This window comes from Otolemur garnettii, unplaced genomic scaffold (assembly GCF_000181295.1).
Source record: "Otolemur garnettii isolate 467f Iridium unplaced genomic scaffold, OtoGar3 scaffold00104, whole genome shotgun sequence".
Classification (NCBI taxonomy): Eukaryota; Metazoa; Chordata; class Mammalia; order Primates; family Galagidae; genus Otolemur; species Otolemur garnettii.
The window spans coordinates 4104965-4125188 of NW_003852499.1; the positions used below are offsets into that span (position 1 = coordinate 4104965).

General features: G+C 37.4%; 1 protein-coding gene across 2 annotated transcripts in view; it reads right to left on the reverse strand.

The window, feature by feature from the left end:
- Positions 1–20224, reverse strand: part of RAD51AP1 (RAD51 associated protein 1) — a 22226-nt gene continuing 2002 nt past the window's right edge. The window contains exons 2-10 of one of the 2 annotated variants that reach the window (XM_003796483.3): positions 17970–18019; positions 16324–16459; positions 14373–14423; positions 13829–13932; positions 12203–12289; positions 11531–11680; positions 6692–6856; positions 2789–2938; positions 1–167 (exon numbers count right to left, since the gene is read on the reverse strand). In XM_003796483.3, the coding sequence (XP_003796531.1) occupies positions 13–167; positions 2789–2938; positions 6692–6856; positions 11531–11680; positions 12203–12289; positions 13829–13932; positions 14373–14423; positions 16324–16459; positions 17970–18019 (1048 nt within the window). In that variant the 3' untranslated portion in view covers positions 1–12. The remainder of the gene's footprint in view (positions 168–2788; positions 2939–6691; positions 6857–11530; positions 11681–12202; positions 12290–13828; positions 13933–14372; positions 14424–16323; positions 16460–17969; positions 18020–20224) is intronic. The other variant, XM_023517100.1, reaches the window with a different exon arrangement.

Here is a 20224-nt window from a genome sequence, read left to right on the forward strand (position 1 = left end):
AACATTTCTTCACTACCACACTCGGCTGCTAGTGGCGCTTGGATGCAAAGGTTTAACTCGTGCTAATCTGGACAAGCCGAGACGGAGACTCTGATTTGGAGACTTGACGGAAGCTCCTGTCAGTGGGCTACTGCTGTTGCTACTGCTGTTGCTACTGCCGGATGCAGCTGAAAGAAAACATATGACATGATACAGCTAAGGTCAGAAATCTCTTAACAAAGATTAGTTTGTTAAAACACAAGAAGCAAGAAAGGAGTTAATAACTATTATTCTGCTTTCTAGGGTGTATCCAGCAAGAAACTAGATTAAAAGAATGGAGAGTACCAAAGAGCAGAAGGACTATAATATTGTCTATTTTCAAACATCTCAGAAGCCAAGGTAATGACACCAAAACTTCACCCTGAATGCTGAAATAGGAAAGGTGGGAGCAAATAACATTGGTTATAAAGACATAAAGAAATGCACACAATTATGATTTCTAAAGTAGAAAAACCTAATTTTTTTTTCTTTTGAGACAGTCTTAAGCTGTCGCCCTGGGTGGAGTGCTGTGGTGTCAGAGCTCACAGCAACTTCAAACTCTTAGGCTCAAGTGATTCTCTTGCCTCAGCCTCCCACATAGCTGGGACTACAGGAGCCTGCCACAGAGCCCAGCTATATTTTGGTTGCAGTTGTCATTGTTTTTAGCTGTCCCAGGTCAGGTTCGAACCCGCCAGTCTTGGTGTATGTAACCGGCGCCCTACCCACTAAGCTACGGGCACCACCCATAATCTAATGAGTTTTTTTGAAGTCTTATAATTTTTATAAGCACTCCTTCAAAAAGTCTATTTTTTCAGTCATTAAATAACTTTAAAAATGGCAAATACTATTTTTATTTATATTTTCATTTTTACCATCACCTGAATATAGCAATTATTTTCATCTGGTATTAAATTTTAATATTTAATTGCATTAATATTCATAGCTGATCATGACTATAGTTGCTGGACTATAAAGGGATTATACATTTAAAGGAAATAATTATACCTGCTACCTCATAACCCAGCAGGTACTGGATTATGCTGCTTTATTGTTGTCTAGTTTGAGAGGTATAAAATAGTATTTTATTATTTTAATTTACATTTTTATAACTACCATCCACTTTACAAACTGAAACTGTTCAAACTTTCTATTGTACTTTTGGGGGGCACTAGTATGTTTATGTCCCTGGCTCATGTTCCCTTTGGGGTCTTGGTGGTCTTCTCATATTTGTATGTTATATATAGGTAATAAACTGGCAACTTGAGGGCCAGATAAATTGCTTGGTTCACATGGTGTCAAAGTCAACTTCTAAAAATTAGGAAATTTCACACTGAAATCTGAATTTCTGGCTTCTCTTGAAAAAAATCAGATCTGGAAATACCAGGCCCATAATCCTACATGGAAACAATCAAATGGAGCTGAGTAGCAGCTACTTCCTTCAACATGGGCTGAGTTCCCAAGTCCAACACAACCCCCACTCATACAGGTCTATTTCATGGGCCCATTACTCATTTACATTGCTTGCCTGGCCCTGTAACACACCAAAACTACCAGTACTTTGTGATTTATGACATTAGTTCTTTATCCATTCCATTATTCTCTTTGTATCTTTTTGATTATACTTTTTAATTTCTACAGATACCATATCATTTTTTAAAGTATCTTTTGTTGGGGAATCCTTAATTATGCATGGAAGAATTTATACTAAGGATTACTCTTTGAATGATGTCATTATTTTAGGAACAAATCTTTCCTCTTTTCCTTCCCTAAAAGACTTTTAAGTCCTCATTAAAAATCTTAGAACTTTTAAACAAGAAAGGACTTTAAAGCTTATGAGTTCCAGATAGTTCACATAAAGAAATGAAGACTCAATAAACTAAGTCGTCATGTAGCTTCACAGCTCAGGCCTAAGTCTATCTGTGAATACCCAGTCATCTTTAGCAGAGTAGCCACTGTGGGCCATTTAGAAAGGTCACTCAAAGCAGTCCAGTGAAACCAGAGTAGATCTAGAGGATTTGGAGGGGATACATAAAGAAAGACATAGCAGAGAGAGAACACTGAATGAATAGAGACCCTGACAGAAGAACACACACAGTGTGCTTGAGGGACAAAAAGTATCAATTGCACTGGAGTAAAAGGTTCAGGCAGTTGGAAGAAGGGAAGTGGACACAGGACTAGTTAGGAAGGCAGCAATAGTTTGTACCCAGGTTAGGGTTTTAGTAACGTCAAGAAGGCTGAAGGTCAAAGAATGTTTGAAGGATCAGTGAAATGTGGCTATGAATAAAAGAGAAGAAAAAGAAGTCAGGTTTGTAAGAGCCAAAGGTTCAGTTTGCTAGGGCACTTGTTAAATGCTGGAATTCCCACCATAGGTCCTGAGTCTTCAGTCAGACTGTAGAAGTCAGAAGGCCCTAAGCAAAGCATCTGCTGTCAGAAACATACACATCAGGAATCTCAAATGTTTATGCTTTTCACTGTAATTCACCTACTAGAGATTTTATTCTAAGAAAATAATCAGGAATTTGCCCACAGATTTCAAAAATAAGGCTGTTTGTGCTTATCACAAGCTTATTTGTAGCACTAAAAAACCCATAAATGACCTGGATACTTGATAATAAGGGAATGGTTAAATAAAAGATGAATAAATACAGTAGCTAGAAACTTTGGTTTTGAAGACTATGGGAAGATGCTGATATAATAGCATGTATAACTAGGATAAATCTACGAGTGGTCATTTTCTAAGTTCTTGCCTTTGATCATAAATATACCATACCTGGTGGCACCCACTTAGGTCTCTTGCTTTCAGTTAAAGGACTGCGTATTTGTGATGGTTTCCTAGTGGCCTCTGAAGAAAGAGAAACCTTTTTGGGTGAAGGTTGTGATTCCAATTTGATAGCCGCTGGAGCAGAGTCTACTGAAGTCACTTATTTGGAAAACAAACATAAAAAAGTTATATAGTTTAAAGTTTAAATCTGGCAAGTATGTGTAAAAATTATGGAGTTACAAAGTCTTATAAGAAATTAAAAAGGTAGTATCACAGATTTAAAAATTATATAACAAGTCAACAAATATTTACTGAGAGCCTAAGAATAGTCAATTTTTATGAGCATTTATATGCCAGGTAGTGTGGTAAACATGCCACAGATGTTACCTTTAATCTTTTACAACTTTGATACAGATATGGCTCTCCCCCTGCCACAGAAGGTGAAGGGATCGGCCTGTAGTTTGACAGCTAGTAAGTGCTGAGCTGGGATTAGAAACCTGGTTTATCTCCAAAGTCCATACTTGTAACCATTTACCCAACAGTGTCTCATTAGTATGTGCCAATGAGACAATATATTAGGCTCTAGAAGATACAAAGATTTTAACCCATGGATCCTGCTCCTGAGGACTTTATAGTCCAGTCACAGGAGTCCAGTGGGAAGGACAGAAAAAAGATATGTGTATAATGCGGTGCAGACTCTAGAAGTACACCCAGTAGGAAGGGAAACAATCTGGATGTATGTGTTCAGAAGCTTCAGGGAGTAAAGATGAGTTGAGGGACATGTTCCAGGCAGAGGGACTAGTGTGTAAAGCCGGAAAATGCACCAAGATCCAGGACCAGTACTAGTTCAACATGGCTAGAACAGGAATCTCAAAGATAGAAAAAGGGAGAGATATAGAAAGGGTGCAGATCATTCCTAAAGAGCTTTGTAGAGGAGTGTCTGGCTAGTCACAATTACATATTAATTTTTCTCAGGAATGACTGCATTTTTCAAACATCTTTCTGGTGGTAGTGTAGGGCAAATATAACATTTAGAAAGCTATTCTGGTAATCAGGTGAGAGGGAATGGGGGTGTGAACTAAGCACAGTGGAAAAGAGAAGGAAAACAGTACATTAGATATGTTCTAGTAATAGATGGAGTGAGGCAGTGATGAAGATGAAATAATCCTCCACTTGCAAGTTCTTATCATGGGCACTCCTGCTTGATGCTGCCATTTACAAAGAAAATGAACACAAGAATGGGAGTAGGTTTTGGTCTTTGTTTGGAGGGGGAAGGGAAGGAATGAAGGGAAGAGGACAGGGAGAATATAAATAATATGATGCAGCATGATAAGGGATGTAAGAGACTCTAGAAGTACGCCAAGTAGGAATGGAAACAATAAGGCTTGTTTTGAGACACCTAAGGGGTATCTAAGTGCACATGAATACCGATATTTTCACTATATATGTACCCTCTAGATCAGTGCTGTCCCAAAGACCTTTTGTGATCATAGAAATGTTCTGTATTTTGTCCTATCCAATACTGTAGCCCTAGCCACATATAGATACTGTGTACTTGAAATGTGGCTAGCAAAACAGAGGAATGGATTTTTAAATTAAGTTTAATATAGCCACATGTGGATAGGGGCTACAATATTGGATAACACAGCTCTCAAAATTTTCTGTATCAGGTGAAAAAGTAGAATTACACTAGGATAAAAGACTCTCCAGGGTTACGTAATACATTAACAGCAGGGCTAGAAATAACCTATTTTTCTTAATCCTTAATCTTGTAACTTAATGGTTAAATTTTACTTCTATTATGTATTAAACTCCCTTGTGAAGTAACTTGCTCCAAGGAAAGACTTTAAATAGTAAATTCCAAACTTGGAAACTGAAATTTTAGTTGTCTGTATGTCTTGGTGAAGAAGCCTAAACAAGCTAACAATGTAACCTAATCATCTGTACCCTCATATCGGTCTGAAATTACAAAAATAAGCCTAAACAAACTTAAAGAAAATATAAAATGCATTCATATTGTTAATGACATTTTTATATTATCACTTGTGATAGACAGAATAACGGCCCTTCAAAGGTATTTAGATCCTAATTGCCACAACATGTGAATGTGTTACCTTACATGGCCATCAGATGGCCAAGGGACTTTGCAGATGGAATTAGGTTAAGAAGAGAGATTATCCCAAACTATTTGGATGGGTCCAATCTAATCACAGGGGTCCTTGAAGTAAATGTGAGAAGCAGGAGAGTCAGTCATGACATGACAGGGTAAAGTCCCTGCTATTGCTTGCTTTGAAGATAGAAGGGGGCCACAAGCCATGAAATGCAGACTCCCTCTAGGACAGCGGTTCTCAACCTGTGGGTTGTGACCCACAGGAACTGCATTAAAGGGCCATGGCATTAGGAAGGTTGAGAACCACTGCTATGAGAGCTAGAAATGGAAAGAAAGTGGATTCTTCCCTAAAGACTCCAACAAGGGAGCACAGTCCTGCCAAAAGCTTTATTTTAGCCCAGGGAAAACCATTTTGGGTTTCTGACTCCCAAAACTGTAAAATAATAATTATATGTACTTTTAAGCCACTGAGATTGTGGTAATTTGTTATATACTAACAGCAACAGGAAACTAATACAATTTTTTTTCATCTAAAAGCCCCTGCATTTAAAATCTAATTTTTTTTTTTTTTTTTTTTGAGACAGAGCCTCAAGCTGTCCCCCTAGGTAGAGTGCTGTGACATCACAGCAACCTCCAACTCCTGGGCTTAAGCAATTCCCTTGCCTCAGTCTCCCATGTAGCTGGGACTATAGGCGTCCACCACAACGCCCAGCCATTTTTTGGTTGTAGTTGTCATTGTTGTTTGGCAGGCCTGGGCTGGATTTGAACCCACCAGCTCTGGTGTATGTGGCTGGTGCCTTAGCTGCTTGAGCTACAGGCACCGAGCCTAGAATCTAATTTCTGAAAACCAAATGAATTGTCAATTTAAGAAAACACTCTAATAAAAACTTTATTAATTCAGAATACAGTAGAGTATATGATATATATTGGCATGACTCAATCAGTATTTAATTCTTATTTAATTTTTCAATTAAGCACTCAGTACCATGCTATTTAAAGTGAGGGCAACTCCTAAGTGGGAAGTTGAAACAATAGAACTTTTAGTATCAAAACAGCATATACATTGAAAAACTAAAACAATAGAAAAATAATACAATAGAACTTTTAGTATCAAACAGCATATACATTGAAAAACTAAAACATGAAAATGGGTATCAATAAATAGAACAAATTCAGTTAATGAAAGGTTATTTTACAATATTTATCATATACCATGTATTACAAACTCAAAAATGTCCTAATTTACTTTACATAAGAAGTAGGTATTCCATGTCCAATTTGTCATAAATTCCAAGTTTTATTGTAAATGTAGTTTCTAATAGAAATTGTTTTGGAGAAAAGTAACAAAAAACTAAAAATGGGCCCTAAACACGTGGAAGAACTCTCAAAGCAGACTAAGTTAAGCATGAAAAAAGAAATTACAATCGTGTAAACGTCCCAGTTTAACAGCCTGGAGAAAATGAGGTCCAGTGGATAGAGCTCAGACTCTGGACAAATGTGGGTTCAAATTCTAGCCCTCACTTATTAGATGTAAGATTTCCAACATACTAACTTCTCTGAGCCCTAGTTTCCTCATTATAAAATACAGGTGACATCAGAGGGTGGCTGGGAGCCCTGAAGAAAGTGATACACAGTAAGTGCTCGCCTATGTGTGTTCTAGCCTGCTTTTCTCCTTTCCCCTATCCTGCTTTCTTTTACATATTTGAACTAAAAATGAATATTAGCAAGATGTTAAAGCGAACAAAAGCAAAGATAAGAGAAATACAGCAAACAAACCAAATACATTTTCGGACTAAGCTTACCTGCAGCACCGCATCTGGATTTAGACTTCTTCTCTTTCTTTTCTACTGGGGATTTCACCTTCACTTCTTTCTTTTTAATTTCTTTACCTTTACTTTTTCTCACAGTGAAGTCTACATCATCATCTCCATCCTCACCAAAATCAGAATCATCCTCAGAATCTTCACCTAAAACGGAAGATTACATACTTCATCTATGTTCTAAAAAGTGAGAACTGTTGCCTCAACTTTATCAATGGCTTTTGTGCCAGATTCCTGTGCCCCTTTGCGCTACGCGATTTCCTGGGGCAGAGCACTGCAGTGGTTGAGACTGTGGGTACCTGTGCTTGAATCCTAACGCCTCTACTGGTGTCACGTGATGTTAGGTCACTAACTTCATTGCTCCTCAGTTTCCTCACCTAGAAGATGGGCATAACCACAAACCTGTATCTCAGGGCTAATACATATAAAGCATTTAGAATAGCAGCTGGCATATAACCAGCCAAATATAATTGTTTGTTATTATCAGTATAATTTCCTATCCATTATCTTTCCTTCTGAATTTATCAGTTTAACTTGGTAACTTTATAAAAGAATGGTAAGGCATGACAATACCCCGTTCTTCAAAATAAGGACATCTACGGTAATAACAGTATGCTTTCCCTTAATCACAGGAACTTCAATATTCTGGAAGAGAGAACCATGGGAGTTGAGACTATTCACACTATAACAATCTTAGCTGATACTCCTATAGCTGATTTCATTTGGGACATACCCCTATTTCCCACAAACTCTTTTCTGTACTACAGGAAGTCCCCAAGTTACAAACATCCGACTGACGACAATTGCACTTACGAATGAAGGCTATTATGGATGATAGGTAAGTGTACCTGCTCTGACTTACAAACAAATTCAATCCTATAGAACCCATCTCATTTGTAGCCCTGGGAATGTCAGTACATGGAATGATACAAGCCAGTGATACAATATGGGAAGTTTTGCAGCTACTCCAGAAAAAAAGCACAGCTTAATCTGACAGTTAACCAATCATCCTTCTATTTTTGGAAGGGTTAGGACATGCTTTATAAATAATAAACTCCGAAAACTAAGTGTAAATAAGCGTTAGTCCTATAGTCACAAAACTTTAAAAAATTTTGGTATTACATACATACTTAATGAAGAAAATGGTTAAGGCAAAAAGTATACAACAAAATGAAAAACAGTACATGCTTACTGTAAAAAGTATAACCATATAAAAAGAAAATTCATTATCTCACTACTCAGAGATAAACAGTTATCCCCACATATTACTATCTATCTAAAACAATGTTATTTTGTATAAAAAACATGAAAATTTCAAACCTACACAGTAGTAGATAACAATAAACTGCCATCCAGAGTCAACAATTAATGTTTTGCTACATTTGTTTCATCTATTACTCTTCTTCTTTTCCCTTTCCTTCTTTATATATTAAAATATATCCAAAGCATCACATCACCACGCTCCTATATACTTCCAAATGCATCTCTAAAAGACATGGACATTTTCTTACACAGCAGTGCCATTACCATACCTAGCAATACCATCACCAGTTTCTTCATATCATGTTCTATCCAGTCTACATTAATCTCTTTTATTTATTTTTAATTTTTGGCCGGGGCTGGGTTTGAACCCGCCACCTCCGGCATATGGGGCCAGCGCCCTACTCCTTTGAGCCACAGGCACCACCCTACCTTAATCTCTTTAGAGCAATACCCTCTCCCTTTTCCCCCAAGCCGAAGACTTGCTAAAGTAGCCAGGTCAGTTGTTCTGTAGAACATCCTAGAGCCTAGATTTGTCTGTTTTCTTCATCATGATGTCATTTAACTTATTCTTGCATTTTCTGTGAGCTGGAATTCTGCTCTCCAGTGTTGATTAGATTTGGACTGATTTTTTTTTTTCTTTTTGGCAAAGATACCCTTCATAGGTGATGCTCTGTAATTCACATTACACTGAATCAGAAAGCATACAATGTATGGTTGTCCCACTCTGAGCTGGTTCAGTTGGTGCTAGCCTGAATTCTCCACTGTAAAGATCCTCATCAACCCTGATGATCTCTACCTAAATCAACAATGTTGCTATGATCTTCAAATTGCAATTGCCTTATTCTATAATCCTTTCCACACAAAAATTTAAAAACAAGAGTAATCAACTTACATATTCACATAATGATTACTGTGCTGTACTGATCAGTCAGAAAGGGCCAGCAGATCACATGAAGGCTGTCATAAATAGTGGCTTGCAAATTCAAGTAATTATTTCTGGAATCCTGAGAGAATCTAGGTTCAGGGAAGGCAAGTGGGAGAGAAAATTTCTCCAAAGTTTTAGAATATATAAGCTAGGAGAACAAAACTTTCATTTCATCTTCTTCTTTTTTTTTTTTTTTTTTGTTGAGACAGAATCTCACTCTGTTGCCCAGACTACAGTGCCTTCACATCAGCCTCACTCTCAGCAATCTCAAACTCCTGAGCTCAAGCAATCCTCTTGCCTCAACCTCCTTAGTAGTAAGGACTAAAGATGCATGCCACTATACCCAGGTAATTTTCTATTTTTGTAGAGATACGGTTTTGCTATGTTGCTCAGGCTGGTCTTGAACTCCTAGCCTCAAGCAATCCTCCCACCTCAGCCTCCTAAGTATTAGGATTGCAGTGTTGTGAGCCACTGTGCCTGGCCACGGGCTTTCATTTCTACTAAGCTCACCATTGACCTTGTCAAATCCATTTGTCAATTCTCAGTTATCTATGAGATCTAAGAAGTCATTAACAACTGACTCCCTGCTCTGAAATGATTGCTTCACTTAGTTTTTGGATACCCTTTCTCTCTTGGTTCTGCATTTTTAGCCATTGCTTTTCAAACTCCTTTGCTAATGTTCCTAATCTTCCTGACATCTAAACTTTATCTGTCCCAGAGCTTAGTACGTAGACTTTTTCTGTTTATCTACAGTCATCCCCCTAAGTGTTATCAATGTCATCTAGAGTCATGACCTTAATAATACCATCTCTATGGGGATGCTTCCAAGTTTATGTATAACCTGGACTTCTCTCCTAAACTACAGATTCATTTATTCAACTGCCTACTTATCATCTTCATGTCAGAGGTGACTCTATCATGTCTAAGCTCTTACAGTCAATACTGCCCTTTCACCCAGCAAACCTGCTCCTTCCCCTGAGCCTTTTCCATTTCAGTGAAAGAAACATAACAAAATAACAAGTCAGCAAGTGTATAACCATACGCAACTGCCAGTCATTCAAATCAAAAACTTGAGTCATCCTTGATTATGCTTTGCCTTCCTACTACGTTACCACCTCGGTCCAAGCCACCATCATCTCTCACTTAGAGCACTGGATGGTCTCCTAACTGGTATTACCACTTCTCCACTGTCCTGGCTTAACTTACAGTCTCTTCTCAACCTCGTAGCTTTTGTAAGCCTTCAAGTTTTTGACTAAGGTCATGTCCTTCCCTCTGTAAATCCAATTGCTTTCCGGATCTGATTTCCTCTCCAATCTCACCTCCTCCCAGTTCCCTCTTCCCTTACTCCGCTTTCAGCGCAACAGCCTTAGATTCCTAACTAAGCACACTCTTGCCTCAGGACCTGGTATTTGCTATTTCCTCTGTTTCTTTCTTCACATCTCCACATGGATTCCATCCTGATATATCACTTCAGAGAAGCCTTTCCTGACCACCCTACCTAAGATAACACTTCCTACCCCAACCTCACCAGCCCCTTACCTCCCACCCAGCCTCCTCCTCCTTCTTACCTCTTTATCATAGTACTTGACATGTCTATTTGTTTACTGTCTGTTTCTCTTCACTAGAACATAAGCTCTAAAAGGACAGGAGCTGCTTTTTTAGTTTGTTCTCTATTGACTCTTAGTGTTTAGAATATGGCACACATAATAGGTACTTAAATATCTGTTGAACAAGCATTGATATACAAATCTGGTACTGTTTGTTGATGGCATGTCAAAATATAGCATCTGATTTGACATAAATTTATTCATTTTAGGTTTTAGTTAATATATTATGATGCCGTGTCAAGGTTACTGTTTTCCTTGTGCCTGATTTCTGAAGGAAAATCTCCATGATAAAATGTAGGTTTCATATCACTCTGCCTCAAAATTTCACTCCCAGGTGCGGTGGCTCACCCCTGTAATCTTAGTACTCTGGGAGGCCGAGGCAGGTGGACTGCTTGAGCTTAGGAGTTTGAGATCAGCCTGACCAAGAGTGAGACCCTATCTTTAAAAATAGCCAGGCATTGTGGTGGGCACATAGTCCCAGCTACTCGGGAGGCTGAGGCAAGAGGATCACTTGAGCCCAGGAGTTTGAGGTTGCTGTAAGCTAGGACACCATGACACTCTACTAAAGGCTGACAAAGTGAGACTCTGTCTCTAAAAACAACAAAAAAAAATTTCATAAATTTCCACTACTCTTAGGGAAAAAAAGCCTGCATTTCCTAGAATAGGCCCGAGACCTCCTTGATTAGCCTCAGCCTACCACTTTAGCCTCTTCTACAACATTCTTCCCAGCAAGCCTCACTGAATCTCATATGTACACTCATTTACTCCATTGCTCATGCCTTTCTATCAGTCAGAAAAGCTACTTTACCCCTTTAGTTTGTCTAAATGCTACTCATTTTTCAAGGCATAGCTTAAAGGTTACCTTGACAAAGCTTCTTCCCCAAATGCTATCACTGAATTCTACTGTCCTGTGTCCCTGAAGTTTGCATAGCCCAAAGGTTTAGCACAATGCTTTGCATACATTAATGGCCGCCAAGAGCTGTTTTATTGAATGTCCACGGAATTCTAAAAAAGGATGTAACTCACCAGTTGTACAGTCTGGCTCGGTGTCATTAGCGCTGTCACCATCACTGCCTTCCAAAAGAATCTTCCTCTGCTGTACTGCAGCTTTAGAGGCTGCTCTCCTTTTCCCTTGAGTACTTCGAACATCATCTTCCTCAGTAATTTTATCCAAATCTTTAGGAGAGGCATAAAAATCAACGGAAAACTTTCTGTGACAGCTGACATTTCAAGAACTGTAGACTACTGAACCACAGAACTGTAGACTCCCATTCTATCTGTTGTTTTCGTTGGCCAAGGTTCATCCGTCCCCTGCTAGTGATTGACTGCTTCCTAACCCAGTAGGGGCCTCTCATGGTACATCAGTCCCCTGGCAACATGCTCTGGCTTTAAAGATAAGCCCAAGACCCAAACAGAGAGAATCTCTCCCTAAGAATTTTTAAATTAGAACTGAAAAGATGCAGCCCCTTTCTTCAGTCGTAAATTTCTATAGACTAGGAGCCATGGGAGGTCACAAGCCTCCACCAGGGAAGAAAGTGGGTCTGTAGGAAGACAAAATAAGACTAAAATACAAAGGCCAGAAGAGGAAGAGAGCCCTGACAAACTTAAAGGCCTTAGTTTTAGTTACAGTTTTAAGAATTTAAACAAATGTTAGAAAAACAGCATTGATGATGAAAAAAATTAATATAAAAAACTTACCTAAATAATCACTGGCTACACTGCAATTAGAGATATGAGGAGACTTAGTCACTGTTTCTGTTTTACTATTGCCATGTTTTTCAATGCCTAAAGATAAGAAATAAGAAAGAAAATTCAGATGTACCTTAATCAACCCATGTCTAGAAGTAGGAAGGTTAGGACTAAAATGGAAAAGCATTTAGATACAGATAAATGATCCCAAACTCATGATTGCACAATGATTTTATTTGGAGAAATTAGCACATGGCCAGAAGTTTGGGCTCCAAAATCAGACTTAATATACCACATAAACTGGCTATATGAACATGGATAAGCTGCTTATCCTAAGACTTTATCTCCTCATCTATAATGTGGAGATAAAATGAGTATCTCATAGGGTTACTTACCATAGGAGATTCAGTGTTGATTTCACGTGGAAACTGCTTATTACAGTGCCAAGCACATAGGAACCAGTCGATATATATCATAATAACTACCACTTCTGTATAAGCAAATCCATGCTATCACTAATATAAGGACTCTCCCATCATTATAATAACTTTAAAATGATCTAAAACATTTTACGAGGTCTTTAAGACATGATAATTGGTACTATTAAATCTCAACGCTAAAAACTGCACCATTCAATGAGAAGTGGTACTTCCAAAAAACTCCTGCTATATATCCTACAATGTCCTATACGGGTCACTACTCAGATGGAAACAAATGAAGCCCTCTTTTCCAGAAACTTGCCAGGGTGAATCAGAAAGGATGCTGTTGCCTGTGTTTCTTGGAACTGAAACAATGTACCATAACACTGTCTGTCTCAACTTCAGTAGTGACCCGCATAAGAGATGAATTTTGTTTTCTCCATTTTAGATATAATACATAACAGTTCTCTTTTGAAGTTTCTATGATTCTTGACTATTCAAAGTCTGCTAGCCTAAACTGTCTCATTATTTTTAACTAGGAAGCAATACTAATTTAAAAAACAAACAAAAAACTTCCATCTATATCCCTAAATAAAAATTAGGCAATAGGCTAGCCAAAATATTCACCAACATAAAAGAATTTAAGACATAACAATTTAATCCACAAAGCACGTTAGCAGTTTGAGTGTTTTTCCAGGAAAATGATTTCTCTTTGCCAGAATATTGATGTAATCATCTGCTATACAGTTACCAGAAAATCAGAGAAAATCCACAGAGCAATCGAGAAATCATTCTCTTAAATCTATTGTGCTTGCTAACCAAATTAATACCTTTTGCCTTTATAAATAAAAATTACTATCTTTAGGCATGTACAACTAATTTGGATTTGGAGAAAAAGGAGGTGGATTAGGATTTTACAGATTCATTCATTCCATCAGGAAATTAAATTTTGAGCATAAAGCAATACGTGTACACAACTTGAACATCCAGGCTCATAGTCCATGTCCTCAAGCTTACTTTCAGTGTTAAGCAAAGATGTATGTTTGTTGTATGAGATTAAGCAACTGAATAAAGGACGGACTCCAATTGTACTTTCTGCAAACGGATCTATGTATAGTCCAAATTTTATTCTTTCCTCTGTGAGGGCCCATCCAAAGAAATGATTGTAAAAGCAGTAAGAAAGTTTGAAAGCTAGATATATGAAAAATAAAGTTACATTTACCATGAGATCTCTGCACATCACCTGTTGGAAGTTCCTTCACTGATAAAGCTAGTGCAACTTCTAAGTCTCTCTGGTAGAGTTTGTCATCTAAAGCCATTCTAAAACAGATACACAGATGATAATGAATTTTTTAAAATAACCTCAATTAAAGAGAAAAGTCTGAGATTTTCCTAAATTACTAAGAGTTGCTAACCGCACAAAAATGTTTTTAAACAACAGTTGTCACCATTAATTGAACTTTGATGGTAAGACTCCTGAACTATAACACTGCCATGTTGTACCACGCATGCAGCACAGCAGGTTTGAAACAGGAGCAGCGTGCGCCTTTGTACTTACTGTTTCCTTTCACTGCAACGTTGCTCCTTACTACCTACCAGCTCTGTCCAGGGGGAAGTGACTGCTCAATCTAAAACAGACTTGGCTCAATCACCGCTTCCACCTGTAACTCTTTAACATATGTTATAGCTACTAACTAAAAATGTGTTTTGTATCTGTTCCTCCCAATCTAGACGTCAGCAAGTATTTTACCAAGTTTTACTTGGTACAATGCACGGCACCAGCTAGAATACTAAATGTACTCTTAAGGGGCCTGCAATTTAATGAGGAGGATGGAGAAATAAAACATACTAAGAATTATCCCACGTCAGGCAGATTATACATGTGGTAAGTCTCCCATTCAAATTGGCCATAAGTGCTATGAAATATAAAGGAAGAAAAATTAAAGACAGTAAAATAAGGAAAGGTTACATAAAGGAGGAAGCACTGAGCTGTACCTAGAAGGATTTATTATTTAAGTATCAGTTTTATTGAGATATAATTCACATACCATAATTCACCCTTTTAAAGTATATACAATTCAGCAGTTTTTCCTATATTCACAGGTGTGAAACCATCATCGCTGTCTAATTCCAGAACATTTTCATTACCCCAAAAGGAAACCCTGTTTGCGTTAGCAGTCACTCCCCATTGACCTCTCCTCACGTTCCTACTAACTGTTGATTGACGTTGTTTCTATGAATGTGCCTATTGTGGACACTTCATATAAATGAGGTCACATGATAATGTGGCCTTCTGTGTCCGGCTTCTTTCATCAGAATGTTTCCAAGGTTCACCCATGCTGCAGCATGTATCCGTACTTATTTTGTTCTATGGCCACCCTATATTCCATCCTATGGATACTGCGTTTTATTTATCTATTCACTAGTTGACAGACATTTAGACTGCTTCCATATTTTGGCTATTGTGAATAATGTTGCTATGAACTTTTATGAACAAGTTCTTGTGCAGGTATGTTTTCATTTCTCGTAGGTATGTACATAGGCTGGTTCAAATAATAACTCTATGTTTAACAATTTGAGGAACTGCTGAACTGTTTTCCAATTTGGCTACACCATTTTATCTTCCCACCAGCAGTGCATGAGAGCTCTGTCCGCATCACTGTCAACACCTGTTATTGTCTTTCTTTTTGATTAGTCATGTAGTGGCTGTGAAGTACCTCCTTGTGGTTTTGATTTGCATTTCCCTGACAATGACGTTGAGCATCTTTTCATGTATTTATTGGTTATCTGGGCATTTTGTTTGAAGAAAAATCTATTCAAATCATTTGCACATTTTAATTAGGTAATTACTTTTTTTCACTGTTGAGTATGAAGAGTTGTTTACGTACTCTGGATATAAGTCCCTTGTCAGTTATATGATTTGCAAGTATTTTCTCCCAGCTATGGACTGTTTTTTCACTCTATTTAAAATATAGTAGAAGAAACTCAAAAACAAAAAGAGGATCAAAGTAAAGAGTATGATATAAGGTAAATTTGTTTTTGCTCACTAACTTTTCATAGCGAAACTTGTATCACTGAAACATCACATACCCATCTTCCATTTGTTAATACTCTTCTTCAGCCCATCTCCTCCCCATTCCACAAGTTTGGGGTCTCTTAGGACTTCCTTTCCTCCTTCTTTTCTCCCTCCTAGTGCCAACTAATAGAATTCCAGTGTTAGTTTAGAAACTATATGACCATCTTAGTACTGGACAAATCTCAGAAAAAGATTTTATCTGCTGAAAAATACATGGTTTTAAATTTGTTAAAACTGCCCTTACAAATGTAATTTTTAACCAAATAGTCTTCTTATAAGATTTGAGGATTCAGAGACAGGTGCTGGATCCTGCAAAAGCCAGCCATAACCTATAAACTCTCTAATTATTATTGTCTTAATATATAAATGATATTTCCTTGTATGTTTATGAATTTCCTTTTCCAAAGGAGGTTAATTGTACATCCCTATTCTTAATATTTAAATGATATTTCCTTGTATGTTTATGAATTTCCTTTCCAAAAGGAGGTTAATTGTACATCCCTATTCTTCTCCATGTACTGATAAAATAAGATCTACGACTTTGCTCAAGTTCTAATTTAAACTCAGGGTTCAAATCTGTGTCTTTTTTATATGACATGTAACGTCATATATTTACCCAATGTCTTACCTCTCACCTTTTTTTAGGGCTGTTCTCTTGCAGTGTAATGTCTTCATTCTGGAGATTCTTCAAGTTAGGTTTTGGTTTCTCTTGTTTCAACGCCTGTGGTCTGGATTTCTTTTTTAAAGGTACAGTTCCAGAAATAAAATCATCTATTCATGTATGAATTAAACATTTAAAAAAGTTATTTTATTAGTATTGGTTGTATTCATTTTTTGAAATTCATTAGTGTGTTTGAACCTTGTTGGTAGTTTTTCTTTACTCTTGCTTATCTATTTTAATTCCTCTTTGTTTTAGTGGCCTTTACTTTTAAAAATAGCCATCTATCAAAAACCAGTTCACTAAAAAACTTTGTTTCAAATGCAATGAAAGTAGTACATAAATGTCAAAGAAAAAAGATTAATTAAAAACCTATAAAACTATTAGAAATCTCCTTAATCATAAAAACCTTCCTGCGATTCTGCCTAAGTAACATCTTAAATTTCTGGCAAAGAAATGTTCTTTGCCATTACCTTACCTTTTCTCCCAGATTTTTCTGCACTACCAATCCTTAGACCTATTATAGTTTTTCTCGACGCTCAACATAAAACTGCTGTTGTGACTTTCAACGCATAAATGACACACATATACACATCTTCAGGGTCTAGTCTGAACCATATACTTTAGCATTTATTAATGCGTGCTGTCTCTTTAATGCTTCTTCACACGGAAACATGAGAACATGACTTTCTACAATGCCCTCTCTGCCCACTGCTCAGAACACAATTGGCAATTTGTAAATATCTGTGACAGACCAATGATGTATAAAAAGCCAGAAGTTGTATTCTATACCATTTTCTCCCAGGCTGTTGCAGGGATGTCTGACCTGTGGCCGGTGGGCTGCATGTATATTATGTGAGAACTTTTTTGCTCATCTGAGGTATTTCATATCAAGAAAATTAGGCACAGATCTTTTTTTTTTTTTTGCTTGTTGGCTTTTGTTAGTGTCTGTGTATTTAACGTGTGGCCCAGGTAACTCTTCTTCCAATGTGTGGCAGAGAAGAAAAAAGGTTGGACACCCCCGCTCGATACACTCAGGCTGTGGGCAAGGCAAAAGAGACTGTTTCAACCCTAGGAATTACTAACTATTTGACTTCCAGAAAACTCTGGTGGTCTAAGAAGTATAAAACCCACTTCAAAATAAAATATAATATAATGCAATGTTTCTCAAACTTTTCAATCAGTTCTCTTAAGAGCAGAGACGAGTAAATATATAACTGACATGGCACAGCTTAAGCATATTCTTTCTTCAAAGTCTTGTTTTATATTACAAGTAATAGGGATTTTACATAATGGTATGTAATACATTTATATCTCAAAAAGACAATGTGTACCTTCTTCAGGGAAGGGATAGGAGACAAATTCTGATTTGATAAATACAGACCTGGAGTAGTTTAGCCCCAAAGAGCCATTTTCTCCTGGCTCAGTTCATTTATCACTTACTAACATAATTCTTGTCAGTGTAATTGTCAGCATAATTATCCAGATACTTAGAAATTTACTTTTCTAGATCTATCACATATATAATTGGAAAATACGTTTAACGTCTGAGTTATATGTTATACATACTCTGAGGAAATATATCTCCAAATCTTTAAAGCAAAAATAAGAGGCACTAATTACCGTCGCTGTCAGAGTCCTCAAACTGTGAGTAATTGACTGGTTTCTTATGCCTATGATCAAGAGAGAAAGTTTTCATTAACACTAATGTCAATTTCTCACCTCTATTCCTTAAGGGTATTAATAGTCTTAAATAAATGAAACTGTAATTGTAATCCCCCAAACATTTAAACATGATTTGCATTTTACAATAAGGATTTATTAGCTGAAATAGTTATATTTGATAAGGAAAAAAATTGATCCAAATAACTCAAAGTAAAAATAATTTATATAATTAACTCAAACGGATATACTGTTTGTTATTGGGCATTTGTAAGTTTCTTTTGTTTGTGTTCCTTTTTTTCATATGTGTACTCTATTTCCTTATTAGATTATAAACTTTCTTTTTTTTGAGACAGTCTCACTTTGACACCCTTGGTAGAGTGCTGTGGCATCATAGCTCACAGCAACCTCAAATTCTTGGGCTCAAGTGATCCTCCTGCCTCAGCCTCCTAAATACCTATAGACACTGGTTCACATACACCCAGCTATTTTTAGAGACAGAGTCTTACTCTTGCTCAGGCTGTCTCAAACTCCTGACCTCAATCAATCTACTCACTTCACCTTCCCAAAGTGCTAGGATTATAAGCGTGAGCCACAGCACCCAGCCAGATTATAAACTTCAGACAAGAAAGGCAATTTTCTATTTCTTTCTTCTCCCCACAATACCAAATAATGTTTTTATGGAACAGACACTTAAAAGTGGTGATCGACTTTGTCCCCGCTATCTGAAACAGGTCAAATATCTCTTATCTGAAATGCTTAGGACCAGAAGTATTTGGAATTTTGGAATTTCTCAGATTTTAGAATATTTGCATTATATGTATACTTAACAATTTTTGAGTATCCCAAATTTGAAAACCTGAAACGATCCAGTGAGCATTTCCCTTGAACATCATGTCAGCACTGAAAAATTTTTAGATTTTGGAGCATTTCAGAGCTTGGATTTTCAAATTTGTTCAATGTATACAATTTTTTCAAAGTGGAAAAAAAAGTTATCTTCTTCCTCCTTTCTCCAGGCACTAAATCAAAGAGGTCTTGTAGTTTTTGTTTCTATTTTCTGCCAAATGCTCAAATGTGAATAACCTAGTTTGTCAGTTGGTTCTTTTAGGTAAAAATGGTGTTCTATGGAAAAGAGGCTGATTCAGCTCACAACCCAATATCACAAGTGCTTTTCCTTGAGGTAGCTATCATTTAGAAGTGCTTTGTGTGTACTTTCCACTTCCTCACATGGAATGTTAAAAAGAAATATACTCATACCACCACCCCACTCTTTGGAGTTAAAAAGTTTGAGAGCTGGCTTGGTGCCTGTGGCTCAAGTGGCTAAGGCGCCAGCCACATACACCTAAGGTGGTGGGTTCGAATCCAGCCCAGACCCGCCAAACAACAATGACGGCTGCAACCGAAAAAAAAATAGCCAGGAGTTGTGGCTGATGCCTGTGTTCCCAGCTACTTGGGAGACTGAGGCAGAAACTCACTAGAGCCCAGGTGTTTGAGGTTGCTGTGAGCTGTGATGCCAAAGAACTCTACCCAGGGGGACAGCTTGAGGCTCTGTCTCAAAAAAATAAAAAGTCTGAAAGCTGAATTAAATATGGATACACTTTAAAAATTCTGAGATTAAATAAAATTAAATAAAAAGCCTACTAAAAACAAAGAAGTATATTCAAGGGTTGAGCTATAATGAATACAATAATTCCTAGAGCTTCATCAAGCATATTCGTAAGTAAAACTTGGATTTTTTTTCTCTGAGTATTTGGCAGTAAAGAATGTATTGATTACTAGTACAGTTTGGTGGCACTGCCTCGAATTGTGCTGGGATGCCAGCAGTTTTATCATCATTGCAAAGCAGTACAAATGACAGAATAATGAAAAAAGCAAATCATGTCTGGGGCTGGGCAATACCTCAGACTTGTATGTAATCCCAGCACTTTGGGAGGCCAAGACAAGAAGAAGGATCACTTATGTCCAGGAGTTCAAGACCAGGTTAGGCAACATAGTTGAGACCCTGTCTCTACAAAAAAAAAATTTTTTTTTTTTGCAGTTTTTGTCCTGGTCTGGGTTTGAACCTACCACCTCCAGCATATAGGGCCGGTGCCCTACTCCTTGAGCTACAGGTGCCACCCCAAAAAATTTAAAAACAAAACAAAAAAAAAGGTAAATCGAGCGGCTCAGTGAGTAGGGCGCTGGCCCCATATACCAAGGGTGGTGGGTTCCAACCC